The sequence below is a fragment of the Atractosteus spatula genome, chromosome 18 (genome assembly GCF_055471065.1).
Source record: "Atractosteus spatula isolate fAtrSpa1 chromosome 18, fAtrSpa1.hap1, whole genome shotgun sequence".
In the NCBI taxonomy this organism is placed as follows: Eukaryota; Metazoa; Chordata; class Actinopteri; order Semionotiformes; family Lepisosteidae; genus Atractosteus; species Atractosteus spatula.
The window spans coordinates 7,022,954-7,047,583 of record NC_142723.1 but is presented as its reverse complement, the minus strand read 5'-3'; the positions used below and the strand labels follow the sequence as shown (position 1 = coordinate 7,047,583).

The 24,630-nt window shown below is 41.4% G+C and overlaps 1 protein-coding gene across 1 annotated transcript; it reads left to right on the top strand.

Moving 5' to 3' along the window:
- The first annotated feature begins 76 nt into the window (after positions 1–76).
- On the top strand, positions 77–24,630 carry flii (FLII actin remodeling protein). Its single transcript, XM_088936481.1, has 30 exons — positions 77–196; positions 1,122–1,232; positions 1,340–1,411; positions 2,402–2,482; positions 3,526–3,611; positions 4,577–4,738; positions 5,198–5,301; positions 5,947–6,122; positions 6,508–6,665; positions 6,764–6,848; positions 7,007–7,154; positions 7,772–7,905; positions 8,257–8,469; positions 8,635–8,814; positions 8,917–8,999; positions 9,353–9,427; positions 10,033–10,116; positions 10,975–11,146; positions 11,651–11,755; positions 11,910–12,101; positions 14,071–14,259; positions 14,905–15,044; positions 15,902–16,115; positions 17,358–17,512; positions 19,443–19,503; positions 20,673–20,801; positions 20,985–21,091; positions 21,600–21,705; positions 22,000–22,065; positions 22,732–24,630. The coding sequence occupies exons 1-30, from the start codon at positions 134–136 to the stop codon at positions 22,864–22,866; spliced, it is 3,786 nt and encodes a 1,261-aa protein (XP_088792607.1). The 5' UTR covers positions 77–133; the 3' UTR covers positions 22,867–24,630.

The following is a 24,630-nucleotide window of genomic DNA, read 5'->3' as shown; positions in this document are numbered from 1 at the left end:
GCTGTCTCGACCGGAGGGAGGTACCATTCTCTCTCAGAGGGGAGGGTTGGTTTTCAGTACCAGCTGTTGCGAAGCTTCACGGCAAAAACACACCCAGAAATAGAGACGCGCTCAGACGCACTTAGTAACTGCAATGGCTGCCACTGGCGTTCTCCCTTTCATAAGGGGGGTAGACCTCAGTGGAAATGACTTCAAGGTAAGGACTGAGCGAAAACAAAAACCAACGGACTACACGCACCTCTTTCGATTCCTTCTTTCTTTATGGGATGGTGGTGTTCTGTCGTGAAACACTGCGGTAGTGGCACTGGGCGTCTACGAGGTGTCGGAGTGCACTGCAGGCAGCAGCTCTGGTCTTAGGCCCTTCTTGGTCTTCCGTAATTTAGCAAGAATAGATCCTGATGCGGGCTGCTGTGCCTAGATGACAGCAGAGCGGGTTTTGATCCTGCTCTGTTTGGCGTTTTTATGATCCTGTGTGTTGGAGTTTTGGAGTTTCTTTTTTCATCTGGCGTTTTTGAGTTGTTTCAGTGTTTGGCTTTGTCACACGCGTTTTATCCGTTCAAGCTTACGGGAATAAACCCGGCTCAGATAAGTCATAAGTGTGAGATACAGCGGTGGCATGGTGAAGTTGTGAGTTGGACTGGACGTAAGACGTTTCAGTGAGGCCTGAATTAAATTCTGTGTTCTGTACGGCGAGGTTTAACCTTCCAAGACTCTGTGTTACATACATTTACTTTTCGTTGTTAACTGTACAACCGCAGGTTTCATTCGGCTCAGTAATCGCAGTTTGTGAAATAACATTCAGATTCAAATATATAGACAGACCCTTGTGTAGCTTCCGCTTACACACAGGTGTGTCAGGCACATGTCTTGCTATAAAGTGCTTTTACGTTGATGTTGGTTATTCCATCTGTCTTCTTTAAAGCCACTCCAAGTACAGTTACAAATGTATATCCGACTGTTATTGTCCTACAGAAAGACCTGTGAGGACTGGATGTGGACAGTTCTCAGCTTTATCTTTGGTGTTTTGAGTGGGATATCGGTGGTTCTGACAGAATTAGGTGCCGTTCATTTTTCTCTTCTGCTGAGTGGGCTTAATATTGATTCTGCTGATCTGTCTCCAGGGAGGTTATTTTCCTGAACACGTCAAGTCTATGACCAGTTTGCGATGGCTGAAGCTGAACAGGACTGGGCTCTGTTACCTTCCCGAAGAGCTGGCCTCCCTCCAGAAACTGGTAATCTCCCTTGTTTCGGGTGGTACTGTAAAAAAAAGCCATCTGTCCTATAGTTTAAGGATGCTCGTGTTCACTGAATGGACTTTTTATTTTCTCGTTGGGCACAGGAACATTTGTCGGTGAGCCACAACAGCCTCACGACGTTGCATGGAGAGTTGTCGAGTCTCCCTTGCCTCAGGGTGAGTAGAGCCTGGTCTGGAACTGTGCTAGCTCCAAGGCTGCTCCAGACCTTTCTCTTTTAAGTTCTTTAGACTGATTACAGCTCAGGCAAAGACAGTCTTGAATCCTTTAAAACGAGAGGGAAATGGAGCCACCGGTGAAATATCGAGAGGAATGATGGCTGCCAAGTTCAGTTCTCCTCAGATGTCCAGCATCGTAATCATTCTTGACGTAATTTCTTACATTTAGAGAAAAAAAGCTATAAATGCTGTTCGTAGGCATCTTTTCTGTTCATTTGCATCCATTCTCTACTTCATCTCCACCTTTTCAGCTCTCTCCTTAGTCTCTTCTTACTCCACAGGGGCATCCCAGCCACCTCGTCCCGAATCCAGACAAATTTACTATGACTTAATGCTAAACAAACATTTTTTTTTCAATATGTTTAGTTCTTGGTTGTTGTTATTCCTCATGAAATATGGGTTGGTGAGGAGTTTCTAATAGGGCTTAATCAGTGGACTTTCCACTTTTAAAAAAAACTTTGCAGCACTATAGATATGTGGTGCCTTATTTCTGCGGCTGAGTGGTTGTATTTTCATAACATTTGCCTCTTAAAACAAGATAAGAACGGGCATTTCTACATTATAGATTTAATATAAAACGAAGGAAGAATAATTTCAGTTGGATGGAAGTTGGAACATGTATCTTCTGTGCAAAAATGGGGACAGTTTTTGTTTGCTTTCTAAACTTTGTAGAATAAGTCATGTGCCATTAGGATTATCGGGGATTTTGGGGGTGATTTTTGGGGGGTAATGTCAAAAGGCACAGCTTTTGTTTAGTGAACTTGATTGAGGTCTGCGTTTGTCTAATTTCTGGTTAGGCAAAATGTTCAGGCACCTATCTGAATCAGTTGTGTATTCTGCTTTCGGACAGGCTATCAGGATGCATCTAAGCAGGTGTTTGTGTGTGCAAAGGCTGTGAAGTCACATGTTGTGTTTTTCCCCCCATTGAAGGCTATTGTGGCCCGAGCCAACAACCTGAAAAACTCTGGAGTTCCAGATGATATTTTTCAGCTAGATGATCTCTCAGTGCTGGTATGTAGACCTGTTCTTTGTGTTCTGGATGTCTTTGTGTCATTGGTGTAACTGTTAACTTAAAGGGGAGCAATATATCATAAATCAAATTAATAACTCTTTAGATTTAACCCTTAGTAACTTTCCCTCAATCTAATTTGCCTTCTGTATCAGTGTAATTATTCACCAACTCCTTTATTTTGATCAGAGCTACTTCTTTATTACCTAGGGGTAAATGTTTCTCTGTATAGTCAGCATTTCAGACAGCCAGAACTAAAAACCAACTTTGGAAATTATTTTTGGTTCTCCTTTCTGGTTGAAAGGAAACCCTTTCGGTTTTTGTCCAGTAGACTTTTCATTAGTGTCTGTGAGCCGGAAGGGAGGCAAAGGTTTGCCTTTTCAGCTCGTTGTTATTGTACTGTCCTGCTAGCAGCGAAATTCACAAGAATAAAAACATTATAATGACGATATCTCAGTGGCCTTTCAGATTGTGTATTTCCACTTGAAAGATAGGATCAGCCTTTAAAGATGAAGATGTTTTAAAAGTGAAGATGTCCCTTCCCCGAGAAACCATTCCGTTTCCAATGAACGGAGGCGTTGGTTCATGTAGCTTGCTTGGTTCCTAGAAGGTGCTTGATTTGAGCCTCTCACTCACTTGTTTCTTGAAATAAGCTTCAACTCCAGGCTCCCACAGGCTTTTGTGAGCAATACCAAATGTTTAGGTATTTTTTTAAACCTAGTTTTTAAAAAAATCCTTTATTTACCCAGATCAAAGTCAGTTGAGAACAAATTTGGAAATTTCCTATGTTGATCTGGAAAATATCCATGTGTGCATATTTACTGGAGCAAACTGAATGGAAAGGGTAGAGTCCCTCCGGTCTGGAGTCCTAAGCCCTAACCACTACTCCACACTGCTTCCCTAGATCAGAGATGGCAGAGAAGTTGGTCTTATCCATTCTGCGTTGGAAAAGAAAGTGTGCCCAAACAAGACTGAAACAGCTGTCAAACGAAATGTGTCGTATAATAATGTCATTATTATTTCACCTTTTTTTTTCCTCTTTTAGGATCTGAGTTATAACCAGCTGACTGAAATTCCTCGAGAGCTGGAGAACTCCAAGAACATGCTGGTGCTTAACCTCAGTCACAACAGGTGTGTCCCTGCCTGACAGCAGGCAAGCTGACTGTTTTTGTGAAGGAGGCAAGTTAAAAAAAAAATGTTCAGGGTTTTATGACCAAGACCTGCAATGCTGAGGAGAAGGCATCTTCCTGACATTTCATATCGCATTCCTCATCTCTGCAGCTTACCGACTTGACTTAATGCATTATGGGGATCCCTTCTAACTGCTAAATTTTAAATATCCTTGGTTTGTTTTCTCTATGCCTTTTTATGTAGCCGGATATGGCTTTTTTGCATCTCTAGTAATTTCAAATTGCTCACGTCCATACTGCCCATCCTACCCATCATGCCCCTCACTGTTCCTTCTCTTTGGCTGGAACACTGATTGCTCGATCTGTGTTTAATTATCTTTTTAAAGCAATAATGGTCCCCTTGCGTGAGACTTCTTACACTTCTATGATTGAGAAGGGTCCTGCTCTTTTCACACTATCAAGTCCCCAGGAAGGGAACTGGTTAACTAACTTTCTCATGGTGAATGGTTTTTGATGTTATTTGAGTTTTTGATAGAGTCCAAATCCAGCTGTGCCTTTACGTTATCGAAGAAATGAAATTAACGACATATAATTATTCACTATTTTCCATAAAATAATTATAAACTTTATTTTATATAGCACCTTAAAAGGTGGCTTTACAGAACGACAAGAACAACAATGAAAAAAATACAGCATGCACAATGAGAGGAGACAGTAAATGGGGGATACTGAATACAGTAGGAGAAGAGGGGTAAAGAACACTAAAACTAAAGAATAAAACCTTATGTTTACCTTCCAAGGGATTCCTATGCATGTAGGCAAAACCCATTGTATTACTGGCAATGTATTGATTGCCATCAGACGTAACTATATTCAGTATTAACTTTTGTAGGTTATTTTAACCAACAGCTGTCAGAATCTATTTCGTGTGTTTGTGCCATTCTTAAATGAATTATTGTCTTCCAGCATTGAAAACATCCCAAATCAGCTGTTTATTAACCTGACCGACTTGCTGTACCTGGACGTGAGTGACAATAAGCTGGACAGCCTGCCTCCTCAAATGAGACGCCTGGTTCACTTGCAGACCTTAATACTCAACAACAATCCTCTCATGCACGCACAGCTGAGGTAAGGAGGAAACACAGCCGGTTTCTTGCGGCGCATTCCTCTTCCATGTTTAATTCTCGTCAGGATGTGAAGACCACCACTCAGACTTGCCGAATCAAAATCAGTTATTCAATCTAATTCAAGCTGTGCGGTTTTCCTTTACGGTTGGTGAGGATCTATGTATATATTATGTATTTTTAATCAGGGAGCAATGTCAGCATGCGTAGGCTGCAAAGGAACAAGTAAAGGTTTATTCCATCCTGAGAAGAGAAAAAAAAAACGACATTTCGGCTGTGGAGCCTTCTCACACCCGAAGGAGGCTCCACAGCTGAAATGTTGTTTTTCTTCTCTTTTCATTACGTGTTTTTGTCAACTAAAGAAACTTTTATTGGAGCGTTTCAGCATGGATTCTAGTCGTTTTGAGATGCAGAGTTCCAGATTTGAACTGAAGCTCACAAGTAAATATTTTTTTCCGTGCAGACAGCTACCAGCTATGGTTGCTCTCCAGACTCTCCATTTAAGAAACACTCAGCGAACCCAAAGCAACATGCCTACTAGCCTTGAGGGCCTCACAAATCTGCAAGGTAAAGACTCTGCTGACTGTTTCATCAACAGGGACCAGAAAACAGAATAAACATTGTTGGGAGAAAAAAGTTTTACTCCATTTTTAAGCATCATCCTGTAAACTTAACATTTTTTTTCTGTATATGGGTTCATTAAGGGAAGCTAAGTTGTTGAAATGATTTTGTTTTCCCTGGGAAATTCTTTGTAAGCATAAGTCATAGAGTGTTTTCACCACGTTCATGCGAGACACAAATGTTTAATTTTTCTTGGCTTGTTACATCTTCCACTGGCATCATACTGTATTTTTTTTTGTGGAAAAAACATCTTTGTTTGCACAAGCAAATATTTTTCGTTTTTTTCTTTCCAGAAGCTGTTGAGGATATACGATACCATAAACACTTTGGATCTTGCAGATTTTTTTTTTGGTTCATGCTAGTTCATGCATTTATCACTTCACTTATTTTAGCTAAGTCTCAAGCACTTCTTTCAGACGTTTAAGTGTCCATATAAACATTTTTAATTATTTTAGTTTTATCTTGTGACGTCAGGATTTTCTCTTTCAGAAAATGAGTATTAACTGTGATGTGGTACAAGCTACATAAAAGCTCTCCACAAGCTCATACAAGCTCTATAAGTGAGGCATGCCCATGGCTCTGATTTTGCAGATATTGACCTGTCATGCAATGACCTGACCAGAGTGCCGGAGTGCCTTTACACTCTGTCCAGCCTGAAGCGTCTCAATCTGAGCAGCAACCAGATTTCTGAGCTCTCTCTGTGCATTGACCAGTGGACGCAGATGGAGACCCTGAACCTGTCCAGAAACCAGCTCACATCTCTGCCTGTAAGAAGCCTCATGTGGATTTATGTTCAGAGTTGATGTCACTTCCTGTTGATGTGTTGTGCTTCCACCTTCACAAAGAACACCTCGTCTTTAGGAGTTGTTGATGTTTTGTTCTTTGTCCTTAATGGGCACTGTAAAATAAGGGTGTATATAGGTTAGCTAAAACTTTGGGAGGTTATGTAATTTTATGGTGTTAAAAGTCTTTCATTTTAACTTGAATTCACATACTTTTGTTATATGGATTTGATATAATTAAACCTGCTTACAAAATGTTGTAAGCTAAATGCAGGAGTTTATTTGTAATGTTCACTCAGTATGTTTCTCTTTATAAATGAAGTACTTGTAACGGACAAAATAAGTGATACGGTTATTTTTCCCCCCCCAGTCTGCAATTTGCAAGTTAACCAAGCTGAAAAAGCTGTATTTGAACTCGAACAAGCTGGATTTCGATGGTATCCCATCAGGCGTCGGGAAGCTAGCCAGCCTGGTGGAGTTCATGGCAGCAAACAACAATTTAGAGCTTATTCCCGAAGGTCTGTGCAGGTGAGCGTTGAATTACTTTGTAGCGTCATCGGTAAACAGACTTTCTGGTGTGTGATCTCCAGAGAGCTGTGGATATAACACTTAATTTCGTCTCTCAGGTGTGGGAAACTTAAGAAGCTGGTCCTTAATAAAAATCGCCTTGTAACATTACCAGAAGCTATACATTTCCTCACAGATCTTGAGGTAAGACTACAGTTTTTTTTTCCCCTTTGCAACAAAAAAGTTGCCTTTTGTTGTGTGTACTGTTTGCTGGCTAAATATTGAACTCCTTACTATGAATCTCAACCTTTATACCACATAGGCAGTTTTTCTACCTCTTTAGCTTCCTGTCTTGTCCCTAGGTCCTGGATGTTCGAGAGAACCCGAACCTCGTGATGCCCCCGAAGCCCGTGGATCGAGCAGCCGAGTGGTACAACATCGACTTCTCTCTGCAGAACCAGCTGCGATTGGCCGGGGCCTCCCCAGCCACTGTGGCGGCTGCTGGAGGAGGTAAAAGCAATCCGTCGTGCTGCGCTGGTTGTTGGGGGCTCAAGTCGGCCATGCTTGGAGGACCTATAGCCTCCAACCTGAGATCTCATTTATATTAGTGTAATTAACAATACATGGACTATCGACGTTTTTTTTAACGGTTTAGGGTTTTTTTTGTAGATACCTGGGACAGTTGTTATACTTTTTCACGATGGAAGTGTTCAGAGCAATTTTCCTTCCAGCAGCTCCTTCTTCTTTTCACCATTTTAAGATCAGATCACTTTATTAGCCTTATACAATTTCTTGCATTAGGAATTTGTCTTTTCGCATACCCCTGGAGCAGCTGGGGTTAAGGGCCTTGCTCAGGGGCCCAACGGAGTAGGATTCCTCTGCCAGCCGCGGGATTTGAACCGGCAACCTCCCAGCCACAGGCGCAGATCCTTAGCCACAGTGCCACTTACTAATGAATAAAGACGGAAGTAAAGACTGAAATCCACAATAAGTTTTTGCACATATTCAGTCTGTCTTAATGCCAGTGTAGACCTCACTAGAACCATTTCCCCGGCACTATAGTCTACCTGAAGTTAGTTTATTTGCAGCACGTTCTGTGATGTTGTAACCGTTTTACTTCTTGTTAGGCAATAGTCCCAGAGACCCAATGGCCAGGAAGATGCGGTTGCGACGCCGAAAAGACTCGTCCCAGGATGACCAGGCCAAGCAGGTGCTGAAGGGCATGACTGATGTGGCCCAAGAGAAGAACAAATCCATTGAGGTAAGACACTGCCTCAGCACGACAGCGAGACTTCGGAAATAAATTTTATAAAGTAATCCGTGCTAAAAACGGAAGTATATGGTACAGTGTTGCAGCTTTATCTCGTGATTTATTTAAAGAGTCTACTGTACTGTTCCAGGCAGTCTTCATCTAAATTCTGTGCCCTGTAAAAATAATTGGGAATTAAAAAGTTGAAAATACCAATGAGTTCACAGAGTCACGTGTTTCGTATTTTGAGGGAAGCGCCATACAGTACATGGTGTTTTTCTGATGTGGACACGGCACCTGAGTGAGCAGTCGTGAAAGGACATTGCCTCTAGGCCTGACTTGTCCTCTCTCTCCCTCTCCCAGGAGAACGGAGATATGAAATACGGTGACCTGAAGACGCGGCGCTGGGATAAGAACCTGGAGAAGCCTCAGCTGGATTACTCCGAGTTCTTCATGGAGGATGTAGGGCAAATCCCTGGAGTCACTGTGTGGCAGATAGAGAACTTCATCCCCACACAGGTTGATGAGACTTTTCATGGGAAGTTCTACGAGGCAGACTGTTACATTGTACTTCAGGTAACGGCATAATATTGAACCTTATCCTCCTCTGGCTAAAGGGTTTAGTTTTTATTAATCCCGTCGAGAGTCCTAAATAAGACAAGGAGGTGTTGGTGAGCACTTCAATTCTGTCCTCAATGTTACTTTGTTTTGCAAACCTGTGTCTGGGTTTTTGTTTTTCAGACTTTTCTAGATGAGAACAGCTCTTTGAACTGGCACATCTTTTACTGGATTGGACAGGAAGCTACTCTGGATAAGAAGGCCTGCTCTGCCATCCACGCAGTTAACCTACGGAACTACCTGGGGGCTGAGTGCAGGACCATCCGGGAGGAGATGGGCGAAGAGAGCGATGAATTCAGTGCGGTAAGTACAGGGGCATAGCCCTTTCTGTTGTGTAGGTGTAGATGTGCTTGTGTTTTTCTGAAGGAAGATAGATGCCCTTATTGATGTACCTTTCATCGATAGGTCTTTGGCAACGACATATCCTACATTGAGGGAGGGACAGCCAGCGGCTTCTACACTGTGGAAGACTCACAATATGTCACTAGGTAAAAATAAATCTTTCTTAAAGTTTGATAAAAATGGATGAATGAACTTTTTTCATTGAAAATAATATGCAATTACGGTATTAAAGACTGTTTTTATTTGGTGGAAGAATGATCTGCTGTTGTGTGTGTCTGTGTCTCTGTGGGCCCTGTGATGGACTAGCATCCTGTCCAAGGTGTACCCTGCCTTGTGCTGTTGCTTGCCAGGATAGGCTCCACTTCCCTCGTGATGAATGGTGGATAAAGCAGTTAGAAAATGTATAGATGGATGCTCTGCTGTGTTAAGCACATAATTAAGAACCTCGGCGGTATTAAACTTGTCTGATTAAAAACGGGCTTGTTTCCTGTACAACCAGGCTGTTTCGTGTGTATGGCAAAAAGAACATCAGGCTGGAGTCTGTTGCGCTGAAAACATCTTCTCTGGACCCACGGTGAGCTCTGGAAGCCTTCCTACTCAGTGTTAGAATGGTATTTGTGCTGGAGGCTGAAGAGTAGTCAGCCAAATTAACTACAGAAATGCTATCAACATTGTGCGTTCTTAAAACAGTGTGAACCTCTTATGAAGTATAAATATTCTGTTCAAAGAGGCCAGAGGGATTTTAGAATAAAATCATACTGAGGTGTCTAAGCTGTACTTCTTAATGCACACTGGTTTTATGATCTCGTAAAGAAAATACTGTGAATATGATACATTCCAGACTATTGGAATATTACAATATTATTGTTATTATTGGAATATTCCTGACACTTGAATATTAAATTCAAGCATTGGATCAGATATGCTCACAGGATGATTGTGTTTTCAGAAGTTTCTGTAAGAAAAGTGTTTCTAGATCCAGACATACTATTAGGAATTCATTTTGCTTGTGTTCCTGCTCTTAAATACAGCGTCTGCTGTTTCTCTTGTGCAACAGCTGCAAAGCTTTGCAGGCCTTTTTCCTCTGCTTCTGTAATGCTGTTGCCTTTCTGGGTAAGTGTGCATTTGGTGTGTTTCCTTTCTATGCTCATTGGAACACTGTGTTTGTCCATTTGCCAGGTTTGTCTTCCTGCTGGATAATGGTCTGGAGATATTTGTGTGGCGCGGAGCTCAGGCCACACTGAGCAACACCACCAAAGCCAGGTACACTAGTTATCTCTGAGTGAGAGGTGCTTTTTTTCTTTTCGGAGTTCCACCTTAAAAGGGAATGTGGTCTCAGTTAGACTTTTAAAGATCAGAGTTGCAGGGCTAGCAGTGAAAAGAATCAAATGTACGCTATAAATACCCAGTGTGGTATTTATGCTAGGTGGTACAGCCAATGAAGGTGCTTGCTGAGAGCACAGGTGGTGCCCCAGGCAGTCATGTTTCAAGCACGAGTTAACGTCTCTGACCAGCTGTGAGTGGAATATCCTTTGTGTGCCACTTAGGTAGAGAGGCCAGGACCGTCTTGTTTTTTGTAGAAATGCTGGCTCCTCCTGGAGACACTAACGCTATTGGTGAGAGGGTCTCTTACTGCTCCCCCAGCTGGTGTTAAAGCCACTGTAAGGCACTGTGGTGCTTGCAGTGTGTTAAAGGATCAGTCTGGAGGCTGAAGGAGGTGCATGTGTGAAGATCCTTGCTCAATTCTAGTGCAGTGTAGGTCTGCTTGCTGCATATATCAAGCGGAGAAAACCCATTATATACAGTTTTTTTTTAAAAGACCTGTCTGCTTAATCTTTGTTGCTACTAACTCTTTTTAGGTTCTCGGTCTTATAAGAAATAATGATGGTTTCATGTCATGAAAGTGATTTTGAAGAGTGCTGAAAACAATCAAGTGCAAAACAGATTTATAATACTTATTGTAATGTGATTTCATGTAAATATAAAATTAAAAGGGAGATTCTGATGTTATACACCTTACATCCTCATACCATGTGCACAGTTGGTTGACTCAGGATATGCAGGGAATTTTCAGGTGCCCACCTGTTATGTTTTTTTACATGCTTTTGTCCGTTTGGGTAGGTTGTTTGCAGAGAAGATCAATAAGAATGAGAGAAAGGGCAAGGCAGAAATCACACTGCTGGGTCATCACCAGGAAACGCCAGAATTCTGGGAGCTGTTAGGAGGACAGCCGGAGGAAATAAGGAAGCACGTTCCAGATGACTTCACTCCGGTTCGGCCAAAACTTTATAAGGTAAAAGCAGACACTCATTAACACTGATTTTTAGTTGACAGTTTCCACAAATTGCTGACACCTGTACGTGAGCCGTAACCTTATTAATCCAAAGCTGAGAGCTGCAGTCGTGCTCTTAAGTTTTGATGTGTGCACAGTCAGATATTGAGGTTGCTGCTATCCAGTATGTTGTAGATAAACCTTGGAATTAAATGGGACCAAATTCTCATTTTACTGAGTGGTACCAGGTGGGTTATGGCCTGAAAAGATGTATTACGCAGCTAAAGTAGGAAACGAAAATAGGTCTCCCACTCTACTTTTCAAAACTCTACCTTAAATTGATTCACATATTATGATTGATGGCTCAGGAATTAATCTTTTGAACTTGAACTTTGTTGCCATATGTAAGCGGTACATGTACTGGTACAATGGAATTCTTACTAACAGAAAGTCTCTCTATTGTAAAACAAGTGTAAAAACTGTGAATTCATCGCAGCCTCATTGCTTTGTTTTTGTCCTTTCTAGGTTGGACTTGGCCTGGGCTACTTGGAGCTCCCGCAGATCAACTACAAACTGTCAGTGGAACATAAGGAGAAACTCAAGCTTGATGTTGTTCCAGAAATGAGACTGGTACTGTTAAAAATGTGCAATTATCAAAGTCTTAATGGTCACGTGCAACAACAAAGACTGCATTCCTGTTTATTTTATGCCACAGTATGTATTTGCTTACAAATTCATGGAAATGTCAGTGCAACTTGATATCGAGATCTCTTCATGAACGCAGGTCCAGAGTCTCCTGGACACCAAGTCCGTGTACATCCTGGACTGCTGGTCGGACGTGTTCATCTGGATCGGACGCAAGTCCCCCCGGCTGGTGAGAGCGGCGGCCCTGAAGCTGGGGCAGGAGGTGTGCAGCATGTTGCACCGGCCCAAACACGCCATGGTGATCCGCAACCTGGAGGGAGCCGAGTGCCAGGTACGGGCTGCAGCTGCGTCTCCTGCCGTCGGGGGTCCACCTGTACCTGGTTTCTGGGGCAGATCAGGCACCTGCCCTGTGATCAGTTCACCCAGTTTACTTTCTCCACTGTCTGGTTATTAGGGCTCAAATTCCTCTCAGGTTTTTAAGCCTGGCTCTAGGCTAAAGACAGACCTCGCATGTGAAGCCAATGATTCACTAAGACATGGACAGAGCAAGTCCTCAGCATATTTCTGCTTACTGTGCATCCATGACTAGTTAATTGTCCTAACAGGTTTGTTTTCACTGTATCTTTTTATTTAAAGAGTACCTCTTTAATGTATGCGTGTAGTTGGGTCTGTCAGTCATTTGTTTGATCATTCTGCATCCGTGACTTGGTATTGAGTGTATTGTTATGGATTGAGGGGAGATGTTTGGAGCAGAGGTAAAAATCCCAGTTCTAAAATACATGCCCCCCCCCCACCCCCGCCCCATAGGCATGAATGAAAACTGGTCAATCAATTCATGATTTTTTTTTGCTTCTTTGGCGCAGTAAGAGGATGATAAGATGAGGCACAAACTTAGATAAATTGATTTATAATGCTGAACTCCATACAAGTTATTTACAAAGACTGCAAGCCTCCTGAGTCCTGACTTTCTACAATCAAAGTTGTCCTGACTCATCATCTCAAAAGATTGACAATGCTCAGAAAATCTTTATTGGTTTTCAGTACGCAACGAGTTAACCTGCAGTGCTGGTGCTTTGTTTTGTTTGTAGGAAGGTGGAACTCTCTTTCTTCCTGCGATGGTCTTGCTGGACTGGCTACTCGCCTCTTAATTTGCCATTTCATTATCTTGTTTGGACATCTTTCTTAGAGGTCACTGCCCACCTGTGTCTCTCAATCCGAGAGAAGGAGTCCACTGTACTGTATGTGGCTTGGGATTATAAAACTGACTTCTTTGGCTATCCTTTGTTTCAGGGCTGACGTAGCAACAGGCTTGTAATTGGTTCATAGTAGCAGAGAATGCTCTAATGAAGCCCACAACCTGACCAGGGACTTTCAGTCTGCACAGTTTTCTAGACATTCTGGAGCTGCCCAGCATGTGGCTTGCACAAGCCATACTGTATGTGTGGTTCTTATTGTTTAACCTGGTTAATAGCTTCTATTGGCTAATTGGTGCATAATGTTTGTCTCTATCATAATTGATCATGGTAGAACTACTATACCACCCAGTGTAAAACATATGAATATCAGTATTGCAAGTGCATATTTTCATCTAGTTAGTAACAATTCAGGAATATTTTGTTGTCACTGAACACATGATCACTGATCTTTTTTTTTTTTTTAGTGATTTAGAAGCAGTGGTAAATACTTGATCTGATCCATGCTGAATGTGGCATTCAGTTCCAGCAGAAGTAGTTGTTCTGCTCTTTCCTCAGTTATTTTGTTTACTGTTCACTGTTTACATACTGATATTGTTTTCAAATCTGAGTTAAACAAATAGATATCACAAGCAGCATCATTATATGCTTTTTTATCACCGAAAAGCACAAAAGAAGAGTAGTGACTTATTTTTCTTCATGACCATTTGAATATGTTTGTAGTAAGTACTGGTCTTGTGTTAGAGTTTCTTAAAAGGGAGGCACGTTTTCAAGAAATGATCTTAATTTTCAGTCTTTTTTTAGCACTTCTACAGAATTCTGGCAAGGGTAAATTGTTTTGATTAAAAGAACAAAATGAATATAATTGCACTGATCCCATGTGTGTCAAGTAATCACAGGGGAGGATATACATGCTGATATAGAGAAAAAGGCGATTTAAAAGTAATGTTTTGCTGTGTTTCTCATCATTTTTGAAATGGGAAAAGTGAAAAGTGAATCAGCTGTGTGTCCCATTAAAAATAAAACTGAGCTAAAAAATGAGACCGTGTGCAAGCAGCTCTGTGACTGTATCGGGACCTTTCCCCCCCCTCTCTTGTGTTCATGTAGGTTTTCAAGTCCAAGTTCAAGAACTGGGATGATGTGCTGAAGGTTGACTACACCAGGAATGCAGAAAGTGTCCTGAAGACCAAGGGCCTAACTGGGAAAGTGAAGAAGGACGCTGAACAGAAGGACCAGATGAAGGCAGACCTGACAGCCCTGTTCCTCCCAAGACAGCCTCCCATGCCCCTTGCAGAGGTGTGGTCTTAGACTATCTCCACGTCTGTCAGCAAAGCAATCAAACCTTGTTTTATTTGCTCAAGAGGGCTTTCTTCCATCTGAACTCACTTAGTCGTGACATTAAAGAAGTTACCTCATCACCAGTGTCCAGCTCTTTCGCTCATGAGGTGGTTTAGTGGTTATGCAATGGACAAAGTCACTCGTGTGAATATTGGTCAGTTACAAATGATCAGTTAATAAAAATGATGCCAAAAACATTTAATCAGTAAGTCTAGACTATCAGTAGATGTTTGTATTATTTTCTTCTAAATGTGTAGAAATAGTAATAAATCTGATCTGATGGAAATGATATACTATAATATGGTATATACTGTAAAAGTATAATAATAAATGTGGTATTTTGATAAGCACAGTAAACATACTCAACCATATTTCAAGAAAGACAAGATGGGTTTTATTCGGATTTGAACCATAGCAGCTTGAAGAAAACTGCTGGTTCCTGTCAAGGCCAGGATATTAATCATTTGAAGCAAATCCATGTTTATGAATGCAGTTACTTTTGAAACGTGTGACGGCTCTCAAGGCCTTGGAGTGCTTAATGTGATTTTAACGTCTCTCGCGGACCAGTTCTAATTGTGCTGAGGTGTGCGTGTTGGTCCACAGGCAGAGCAGATGATGGAGGAGTGGAATGAAGACCTGGATGGGATGGAGGGTTTTGTTCTCGAAGGAAAGAAGTTTGCCCGGCTGCCAGAAGAAGAATTTGGGCACTTCCACACACAGGACTGTTACGTCTTCCTCTGCAGGTGAATCGGAGCTGAATTAAGCAAATTTACTGTGCTATATAAAGGCGCCGTCCTTCGGATGTGAAGTAAAACCAAGGTCCTGACTCTCTGTGGTCATTAACAATCCCAGGGCGTTGCTCGAAAAGAGTAGGGGTGTAACCCCGGCGTCCTGTCCAAATTTCCCATTGGCCTTTCCCAATCATGGCCTCCTAATAATCCCTATCTGTGAATTCTGTTCTCCACACTGAGAGCTGGTGTGTGGTGAGCGTTCTGGCACACTATGGCTGCCGTCGCATCATCCAGGTGGGGCTGCACACTGGTGGTGGAGGGGAGTCCCCATTACCTGTAAAGCACTTTAAGTGGAGTGTCCAGAAAAGCGCTATAGAAGAGTAAGCAATTATGATAAAGAAGGCATTTCTTATGCCTCTTCCCACATTTTTTTCCCTTCCCAAAGTCAGACACGCAAAAATAGCTTACAGTATTTGCTTGCGTTCAGCATGCAAATGTAGCCATCAGTATGCTGTTCTTTAGGGGGAATGACGTTGAGATAGTACAAACTGCGGAAAAAACATTCTCCTGAGCACTCATGATCTTTCGTACAGGGATAGTCGCCTTCATATTAATCTTCTGCATATTTTCTTTTTGGAATGATCACTAGTGTGAACACTAGCCTTGAATCTAGTTTGAGGTACAGGCTCGTTTACTGACTTTCTGCGGGACGTTACACTTGATTTAGGCCCGCTTTTAAAACCTTCCTCAGCCGTGTCTAGTCGTAGTGTGCGTAATGATCCTGAGTGCGTAGTGGCCGTGCAGGGCCCCAACCCCTGCGCCGCGCCGGATCCGGGCCTTGAACTGGTCTCGTCGGCTGCTCTGCACAGGTACTGGGTGCCCGTGGAGTACGAGGAGGATCAGAAGAAGGGAGACAAAGACAAGGGCAACGAGGAGGCCGAGGATGAGGAAAAGCAGCCGGAGGAGGACTTCCAGTGCGTGGTTTACTTCTGGCAGGGCCGGGAGGCCTCCAACATGGGCTGGCTCACTTTCACCTTCAGCCTGCAAAAGAAGTTTGAGAGTCTGTTCCCTGGCAAGCTGGAGGTAAGGGAGAACATCCTTCGAGCCTTTTACATTGTGTGCCTGGTTTGCTGTTTCAGGGCCCTCCGTTGCTGGAGCTGGTTACAGCATACTTGGACATACAGGATCGTTACGCTGTTTTAGTCCAGCTTTAAAGAGCTCAAATTAAAAATTGTGCTGTGTTGGTAGCCCAGACAGTTCATTGCTCATACTGCAGTGCGCCGGTTACTCAGCAGATGGGGTTGTTGAGTTAATCAAAACTATTTTCTAACATTTGTGATGAATTAATGCTCTCTGTCACATCAACAGCAAAGGAATAGGAGTTGCCATGATAAATTGGCTTACTTCTTGGCTTCCACCATTTCAAAAGTGAAAATTAGAAAGCGCATAACCGCAGAGAAACAACTCAATTTTCTGTGGAGAAATCTGAACGACCTTCATAAAAAGAGGGTGCGGTTAAATTCATTTAATTTATTTTGAAAACATTTATGGTATAAACCGATGCCTGGGCCTCAGTTTATTTTCCCAGTGTGGTTTCAGTTATTAGGAGAAAGTTAATAAGCAGAATCGTACTGTTCTTTGAAAAGAGGTCAAGGTTTTGATGTTCTACAAATCTGAAGAAGGGCAAATGATAACTTTTAAAACTACTCTTGAAGAGCTGAGTGTTGTCAGTATTTGAGAATGTTATGGGCTATACACAGCCGGAAATCTAAGCAGGACTTGCTAAGCAGGAAATCTAAGCAGGGAAGGTCTTCCGCAAGGTTTTTGTTCCAGAATGTCCAGCTGCAATTTTTTTTTTGCCCGGTTCTGAAATCCAGTAAATGTGTAGAGCTAGTGCCTTGGATCTCTGTACTGTTCCCAGCCCAGAGCCAGGCTGTGGTGGTAGATCACTGATTTAAAAAATAAAACACAGCATAGACGTCAAGACCTTAAAATGAAAGTTTTAATCGTTTTTTCACTTTTTACATTTTATCTCAAATTCTACATAGAAAGGTCTTAAAATCTTAAAGTTCCCCATAAACCAAGGTTTTTGCGATATCAGTACAATGACGCACTTTCCGCATGGTTTGTACCTGAGAAGGGTACTGAAGGTGAATGTCAGAACCGAAATGTTCCAAAATCGAGGAGAACACTGTGGTTTGTTTTCACCTTAATATGGATTGGGCATCCACAAGTACTCAATAAAATGTTAGTCCACATCCTTCCTTAAAATGTACATGTTGCAGACCCGATGTACTGTATGAACCCCTGTGTGTGTCCTTTCAGGTTGTGCGAATGACTCAGCAGCAAGAAAACTTGAAGTTTCTTTCACATTTCAAGAGGAAGTTCATAGTGCACAAAGGGAAGAGAAAACTGAAAGACAACAATGTGCAGCCCAGCCTGTACCACATCAGGACAAATGGAAGTGCTCTCTGCACCAGGTAAGCTGGACAACAGCTGGACTCTTGGCAACATCCGGAAATTTCTGTGTAGATTGTTTTCCTTTCATAATTAGAGAAAATGGTGATCTAAATGACTAAAGGCTTAGAAATGTCAGTTGCAAATGTACTACCTTATATAAGCAAAGAATAACAGAATAGAAAGTATTCTAAATAATCATGTTGTCGGCCCCCAGGTGTGAAATTGTGTGACAGATCCTCAGTTGCTCATAATGAAACTATGATTCATTAAAACGCTAAGAATTATGAAATAGAACTAATGGAAAAAAGTAGGGACTTGAGAGGTACCAAGGACGTTTTGCAGATGCTCAGTAACAGTGGTCCTGGTATATTAGTGATATTTTATTTTCCTATTGTTTTGCAACATGTTATTATACATGTTGTTATATCATGTTTTGTAGTGTTTATGATAAGAATCAGAAATGTCTTTATTTGTCAAGAACAAACATACAAGGGATTTCTCTTGGCACAGGTGTCAACGTAAATTCCAGTAAAATAAAAGAAAAAAACCTACAGATAAAAACAAATCTCGGTGACATTTCAAAGTATATACAGTTGAATAATCAAATGTACAATGAGTACTGCATATATTTACAAAAAATATCAGCGGCATGTGCCATTAAATACGAACGTACAACTAGTCACAGAGAAGGAATACAAGAAGTGTCCTTGATTAGGAGAGGTATAGGCTGGGGAAAGAGCTATACAGGTGTCAGTTAGTCCGTTTTTAGGGCTCTCACTCTTGGTCACTGCTGAGAGGGAAAACGCCGGAAGAGAGTGTGGCCGGGGTGTGAGGGGTCAGCCAGAACTTTTGCCGCCCTCTTTCTCATCCTAGACGGATATAAATCTGTGAGGGGGGGGGGGAGAGCTGGCAGCCCATGATTTTCTCTGCACATCGCACAATGCTCTTTTCTGCCTCATCTAAGCAGTTAGAAATCAGGGGTAAATTTTAGAGAAATGTTCATTTTTCTTTCGTTGAAACATTAACTGTCCCTTAATTGTCGATTACCTTTATGATACTATAATTACCGGCTAGGGTTTAGAGATTTTATAGTGGGGCTTAAATTGTTTTTGTATGGGGAAAACCTCTTATTCATTAACAGGCATCCCCACTGTATATTCCCTTGAAGATTCCTTAATGCCTCCATGGTCTTCAGCTGTTCTGGTTTATCATACCAGCAGCCATATCACCCTGCAACTCACAGCTGGCAGCCCACTGGAGCTCAGCAGGTGTGAGTACCTGGAAGGGAGACATCCTGGAGAAAAACTGAGGTTGCCGCCGGAAGAGGTGTTAGTGGGGCCAGTAGGGGGTGCTTCTGACTCTCTGTGGTCATTAAGAATCCCAGGGCGTTTCTCAGAAAGAATAGGGGTGTTACCCTGGCCTCCTGGCCAAATTTTCCATTGGCCTTTGCCAACCTGCTACTAAACAACATCTATGAATTGGTTTTATCACTCTGTTCTCCTCCCCACTGATGTGTGGTGAGTGTAGCACTATGGCTCTGTCGCATCATCCAGGTGGACCTATAAAGCGCTTTGAGTGGAGTGTTCAGAAAAGTGCTGTATAAGTGTAAGGAATTATTATTATCATGTGAGAATTTTTGATAGCACACTGGGACTCTGAGAGGGTGTTGTTTCAGCCTGTGCATTGAGGAAATCTAGACTTTTTCCACTGTGCTATCAGAAAAGATTGCAACTGCTTTTCTGGACTTAAGTTCTATAGTCACTTGGAGAAGCACTGAATAAACAGGATCCAAATTTCCTGTGTCAAGTTTCTAAATGTGAAAAGATTACAGTAGCTATTGTTGATTTGTATGTCATGGCACAGTGGAAAGCACAAAAGCAAACATTGTGAAATGAAAATCTTAAATCACACCTGAAGGGATTATGTGTCTTATTTTATTTTATTTTTTAGGACAATCCAGATTCCTACAGACTCCAGCAACCTCAACTCTGAATTCTGTTTCATTTTAAAGGTATGTTGAGTGTTTCAGGTCAGTATTTATATAGGACTTGATATGTTCAGGGTCCTTTTTTACTTAAATGCTGAATTCAATGGCAGTATACTAAAGCTTTTTAATAAAAGCACAGTTCAACACTAATAAATTATTTCTAGAATGTTCTGTCCATAAAGCTCTTATGTATAATGACCGAATTTAAGCAAAAATGACAGATGTTTAAAGCCTGAATGAAAGAAATCAAGAACAGTGTTTTGTTTCTAAGCTAAATTCTTATCTGTTCAGTCATTACATTTTGTATAAGATGTTTATATTTTTCCTTGTTCTGCTCCATACAAATCATTTATTTAGTCATGTCATTTCCTAAGTCAACCACAAAAATTCAGCCAGCTGTTTCTGATTTCCTTGCCTTCTTTCTGTCAAGAGCCAGGGTCTGTAACTCCCTCCTGCTGTGCGCAGGGGCTGACCTGTCACACCAGCAGATGTAGGTGGATGCAGCTGTTGCTTTCTCAGGATAGGCAGTTGGTTAAACAAATTCTGTTTTGAATCTGTTCCAGTTTGGGGTAGAACTGGAGAACTCTGGAGACCTAACACTGAACCATCCTCAACCTGTCTGTACCACATTTTACAACATTGAACTCTTAGCTTAGAGATGGAAGTAGTTCCTAGATCATGCCTAGATCACATTTTCATCCCCCTGATTTTTGTTTTTGTTTGCATTCAGCATTTTTTTCCAAAATCCTTCGTTTTTGTTCCAGTAGCCTCTCAGTTTACCCCCAGTGTTCAATAACACATGCATATCCGTAGAACTGTGTCTTGTGTGAATATGAAACTATCACTTATGAAACGTCTGGGAAGATTTAAGGAAATCCAGATGTCTCGGAGGGAAAAAAAAGTTCATGAAAATATTTTTCAGGACTCGTAGTTCCATTTTCTGTGGAGCAGTAGAGGCCTTTGGCTCCTCCTATAAATGCAAAATCTGAACATTGTTTTATCTGTCGGACCTTGTTTCACCTCCCACTCCGTTACTGAAATTGACGCAAGGTTCCTGTTGTCATTGTGCGATTACATCTTAAACCTGATGTAACGTTTGTATTACCTATGAACCCCAGTTATCGGTATTCTCAAGATCTCTTCAACAAACTGTCTATATCCATCGTTTTGTAATTAAAGTCTCTGTAATTTAGGTGCCGTTTGAGAGTACAGATAATCAAGGGATAGTGTACACGTGGGTGGGAAGAGCCGCAGACCCAGATGAAGCCAAGCTGGCTGAAGACATCATGAACACGATGTTTGATGACACTTACAGCAAGCAGGTAAAACTGAATGATCTGATGGACTTTATACTGCCGACTTTTTCATGATGTTCAGCTTTGTTAAATGCCTTGTGCTTTGTCCTGTTGAGCAATTTAAAAGCCCATCCTAGGGTGTCATGGTTAGTTTTTTTGGTCGCTCTGGAGCAGGAGTGATTCGTATGGACCTTTTGACTTCAATTCTAGGTGATCAACGAAGGGGAGGAGCCTGAGAACTTTTTCTGGGTTGGCATTGGTTCCCAGAAGCCCTACGATGAGGATGCAGACTACATGAAATATGCGAGACTCTTCAGGTGAGTTGTGGCGATTTCAACGTAAAAATGGCTGGCCGTACGCTTAAAAGGGAAGCTTAAAAATGATTAATCCTTGATGGGAATATTTTCAAAATAGGTTTCTAATGCTTTTTTTGGTAGGTTGGTGAAAACCTTTTACACATGGGTTTATTAGAGCTGCTTTTCCAGGCATAGTTAAAAATTGTGGCGCTAAATCCAAAAATGAATGAGTTCAGAATTCTGTGTATTCTTTTCAGCAAATCAACTATGTAGCATTGTTTTCAGGCACAGACTCTGCCATTAGGTTCTTTGTGTATAGCCTCAGAAGTCATCTTTTAAGAAAGGTATGTTATAATATTCTGAAGGCAGCACAGGAATTTGATTAACAAGCTGTTATGTTGAAGAAAACTAAATTGCATTGACCAGTGATGCGTGAAACGGTAAAAGCATATTCGACTTTTTGTGGCAGCTATTGAGAATGGTGTCTTAGATGTTGGATTCAGACTTGTTGTCCATGCTCTTGTTTTAGATGCTCCAATGAAAAGGGTTATTTCTCCGTGTCTGAGAAGTGCTCGGACTTCTGCCAAGATGACCTCGCTGATGATGACATCATGCTTCTGGACAACGGAAAAGAAGTGAGCATTTGAAAGGATTTTAGCCTTGAACACCTGACAAAGCAAAGAGCACATTCCCTTTAAACACAGAGCAGAATGCTTATAAATCAGCCGTAGTTTATGCACTGTTGTAGGATCATTTGTCTCCAGTACTTCTGTAGATACCATCAGTTGAAGGTTTGGATTCACAATGGATTATGCTGCTTTGCATCTTGTTTGTGTGCATGTGCTCAGCTGAAACAAGCAGAAATGACAGAGGTGGGGTAAGAGGGAAGCAGCCGTAACTGATCTGGTTGTACTGCCTTTGCTTTTCAGGTCTACATGTGGGTGGGAACGCAGACCAGTCAGGTGGAAATTAAGCTGAGTCTGAAAGCGTGTCAGGTAAGAGCAACTTGGTTCGTGTGCCATCACATCGCTGAGAAACCAGCGCTTTGGTTTCTCATTTCTAATGGTTAATTAAGCAAACAAATGGGGAGAATACCTTCAAAGCAGCCCTGTCTGTGTAAAAAGAAAAGTGCAAAGGCTTAGTGCATCTAAATCTTATTTGGTCTCGAAGGCATTACTCTGCCTTTCTTTAACATCGGTTTCTTTAAAAGGTGAAGCAGACATCCCAACTTAGAAAAATTGATTTCGGGGGGTCATACCTCCCGTGAAATCGTGTGGACCGGGGGGCGTCCCCCTTAAAAAAAATTATATAACTATATAATTAAATAATAGGATGATAGATACTATTTTATACTACTTTGCAAACCTTCGTTGTACAGAGATGGGCCTTGTGTAGCAGATTTGAGCAGATTCTCAGATGGCTCAAGGTCATATTATATATAATTAAACAATTCGCTGATGATTTTTCGGACCGGCGGTGTCAACAGAAAAATTGCAGGGGGTGGGGGGTGATTTCCGGGAGATGATGGATCGCTTGCGGCAGCCAGGGAGGAGACTCTGATTTCTGGGAGAGATCCGGGTGACTTGGGATGTCTGGCGATGTAAACAATTTCATTTGCCAGTGACTGGTTTCAGGCACAGTGGACTCTTTCTCTCCCGTAGGTTTACATCCAGCACATGAGGTCCAAAGACCCGGAGCATCCCCGGAAGCTGCGGCTTGTGCGAAAAGGCAACGAGCCTCACAACTTCACTCGCTGCTTTCACGCCTGGAGTTCCTTCAAGAAACCGCCTGCATAAGAATCCCGCCACGGCCACCCTGACTTCTGGTTGGTTGGCCAGAGTCATGTGACTTTGTGCTTCGTTCTCATTGGCTGTGAAGGAGCTCAGTTATCTGGGTGAAACACAATTAGAATACAGTATGTATTGGCTTGAGCTGCTACTTCATAGAGTGTACTGTAATCCAGCATTCAAGCTTCCCACAAAAGCTTTTGCGTATTTTGCTGCCTGACTAAGCAATATATCGGACAGTTTTTTTAAAGATTCTGTTCAATAGATTTGCACTGAAGGCATAGTCTAATGAATAATGATGGCTTATATTTAAGCATCAAAATTGTTAAAGTAATAGTTTAATGTATAGAAACCAAGACCGTACCTTACGCTTACAAAACACTTCATTTTTATCTAAGAAGTCACTATTAAAAATTATTTTAAATCGCATTTACCGTAGTATAAAAACTCCTTAGCTTTGCATAAATTTCAGGCAAGCCATAGGATTGTATATTGAAAAAGTATTTCTGACTTTGCTTTATTGGAACACCGAAGACTTTTAATCAAAGAAATGACTTTTATCTAATATGATTACTTGATAATAGTAATAATTCTCTCTAAATCGTATTTCACATGTCTTTCTAGACTGTAGAGGTATTGATGAGCATATGGTAATAGCATATGCTAATATTTCCCTTCACATATAAATGTACTTTACTAAACCAAAAAACGTAGTGAAAAGATTAGGAAAAATCTGCATAGAGCAAGCACAATATCCATAGTATTCTCTAGTCTAAATCCTAAAACAGCACATCAGTGCCATTTGGTGCAGCTTTGTTATTTTGTAAAGGTAAAATTCTGTTTCCTGAGAAGTGCTTTACGGCTGTGTTTTGTTCAGTTATGACATTAGTTGCACAGCTTAACACTTTTTTTTTTGGTAATGGGCTTAAACTGTGCCAATCATGCTGGGCTCTCCCTTTGATTTTTCAGTGATACAAAAATAGCTGTGATTTTAGATGTTTTTTTTTAACGAATATGCTGGTAATTAAGAGACTTTATGTATTCGTTTAAATATACTGTTTGCTCTGGAACTGCTCAGTAATTGAGAAATGTTAGGATGGGGTAGTGTTCCAAACGCACACAGATGAGGATAAACTCAGGTCGACCACAGACGAAAATAAAAATAAAAATCAACAGCTATTGATGGAAGTCTGGCGTAATCGAACGGACGATTATTTTTTTACAAGGGCTTGCGCATCACAATGAAATAAGGTATACTGTACATTTATTGTTCTATTTTGTCACAGTTACATTGTCAGGCAAATATATTTAGAGATGAGGTATTTTTAGAAAAAGCTTTTTAGGGGCTTGGTGCCAACGTAAACAAAAATAGCTTTGCTCATGCGCAGAGATGTCACAGGTGCCCTTCGTTCACAGAGGCAGATACAATTACAGGAAGCAAACTGTTTTTTTTCTTTACTCTGGGCGCTGAAAATCTTGCACTGCTACAGCTGTAGTGTTATCACGGATCGGCTCGGCTGTTCGGAGTTTCTGATTTGATTTTCTTTGCTGGGGGGGGTTTTGTTTCTTTGTGGTATTGTCTATAATCTGTCGTCTCCCTTCCCTAGCGATATTCAATTACACTATTTTCCTATTGCCGAATCCCTGGAGCCTATTTTGCACTTGCCTCATATATTTCTGTGGAGACTGTATCACTATATCTGATTTATTGAGGACAGAAATGTCTGTATTTATGTATTTTGTATTCAAAATAAAGTTGCACATCACCTTTCA

What these genes read in the sequence shown, in the direction of transcription:
- flii (XM_088936481.1), top strand. Translation starts at nt 134, where the DNA reads ATGGCTGCCACTGGCGTTCTCCCTTTCATAAGGGGGGTAGACCTCAGT. An exon ending in TGGAGGGAGCCGAGTGCCAG is followed by an intron (nt 12,102 to 14,070) that starts GTACGGGCTGCA and finishes GTGTTCATGTAG; the next exon opens with GTTTTCAAGTCCAAGTTCAA. An exon ending in CTCCCATGCCCCTTGCAGAG is followed by an intron (nt 14,260 to 14,904) that starts GTGTGGTCTTAG and finishes GTTGGTCCACAG; the next exon opens with GCAGAGCAGATGATGGAGGA.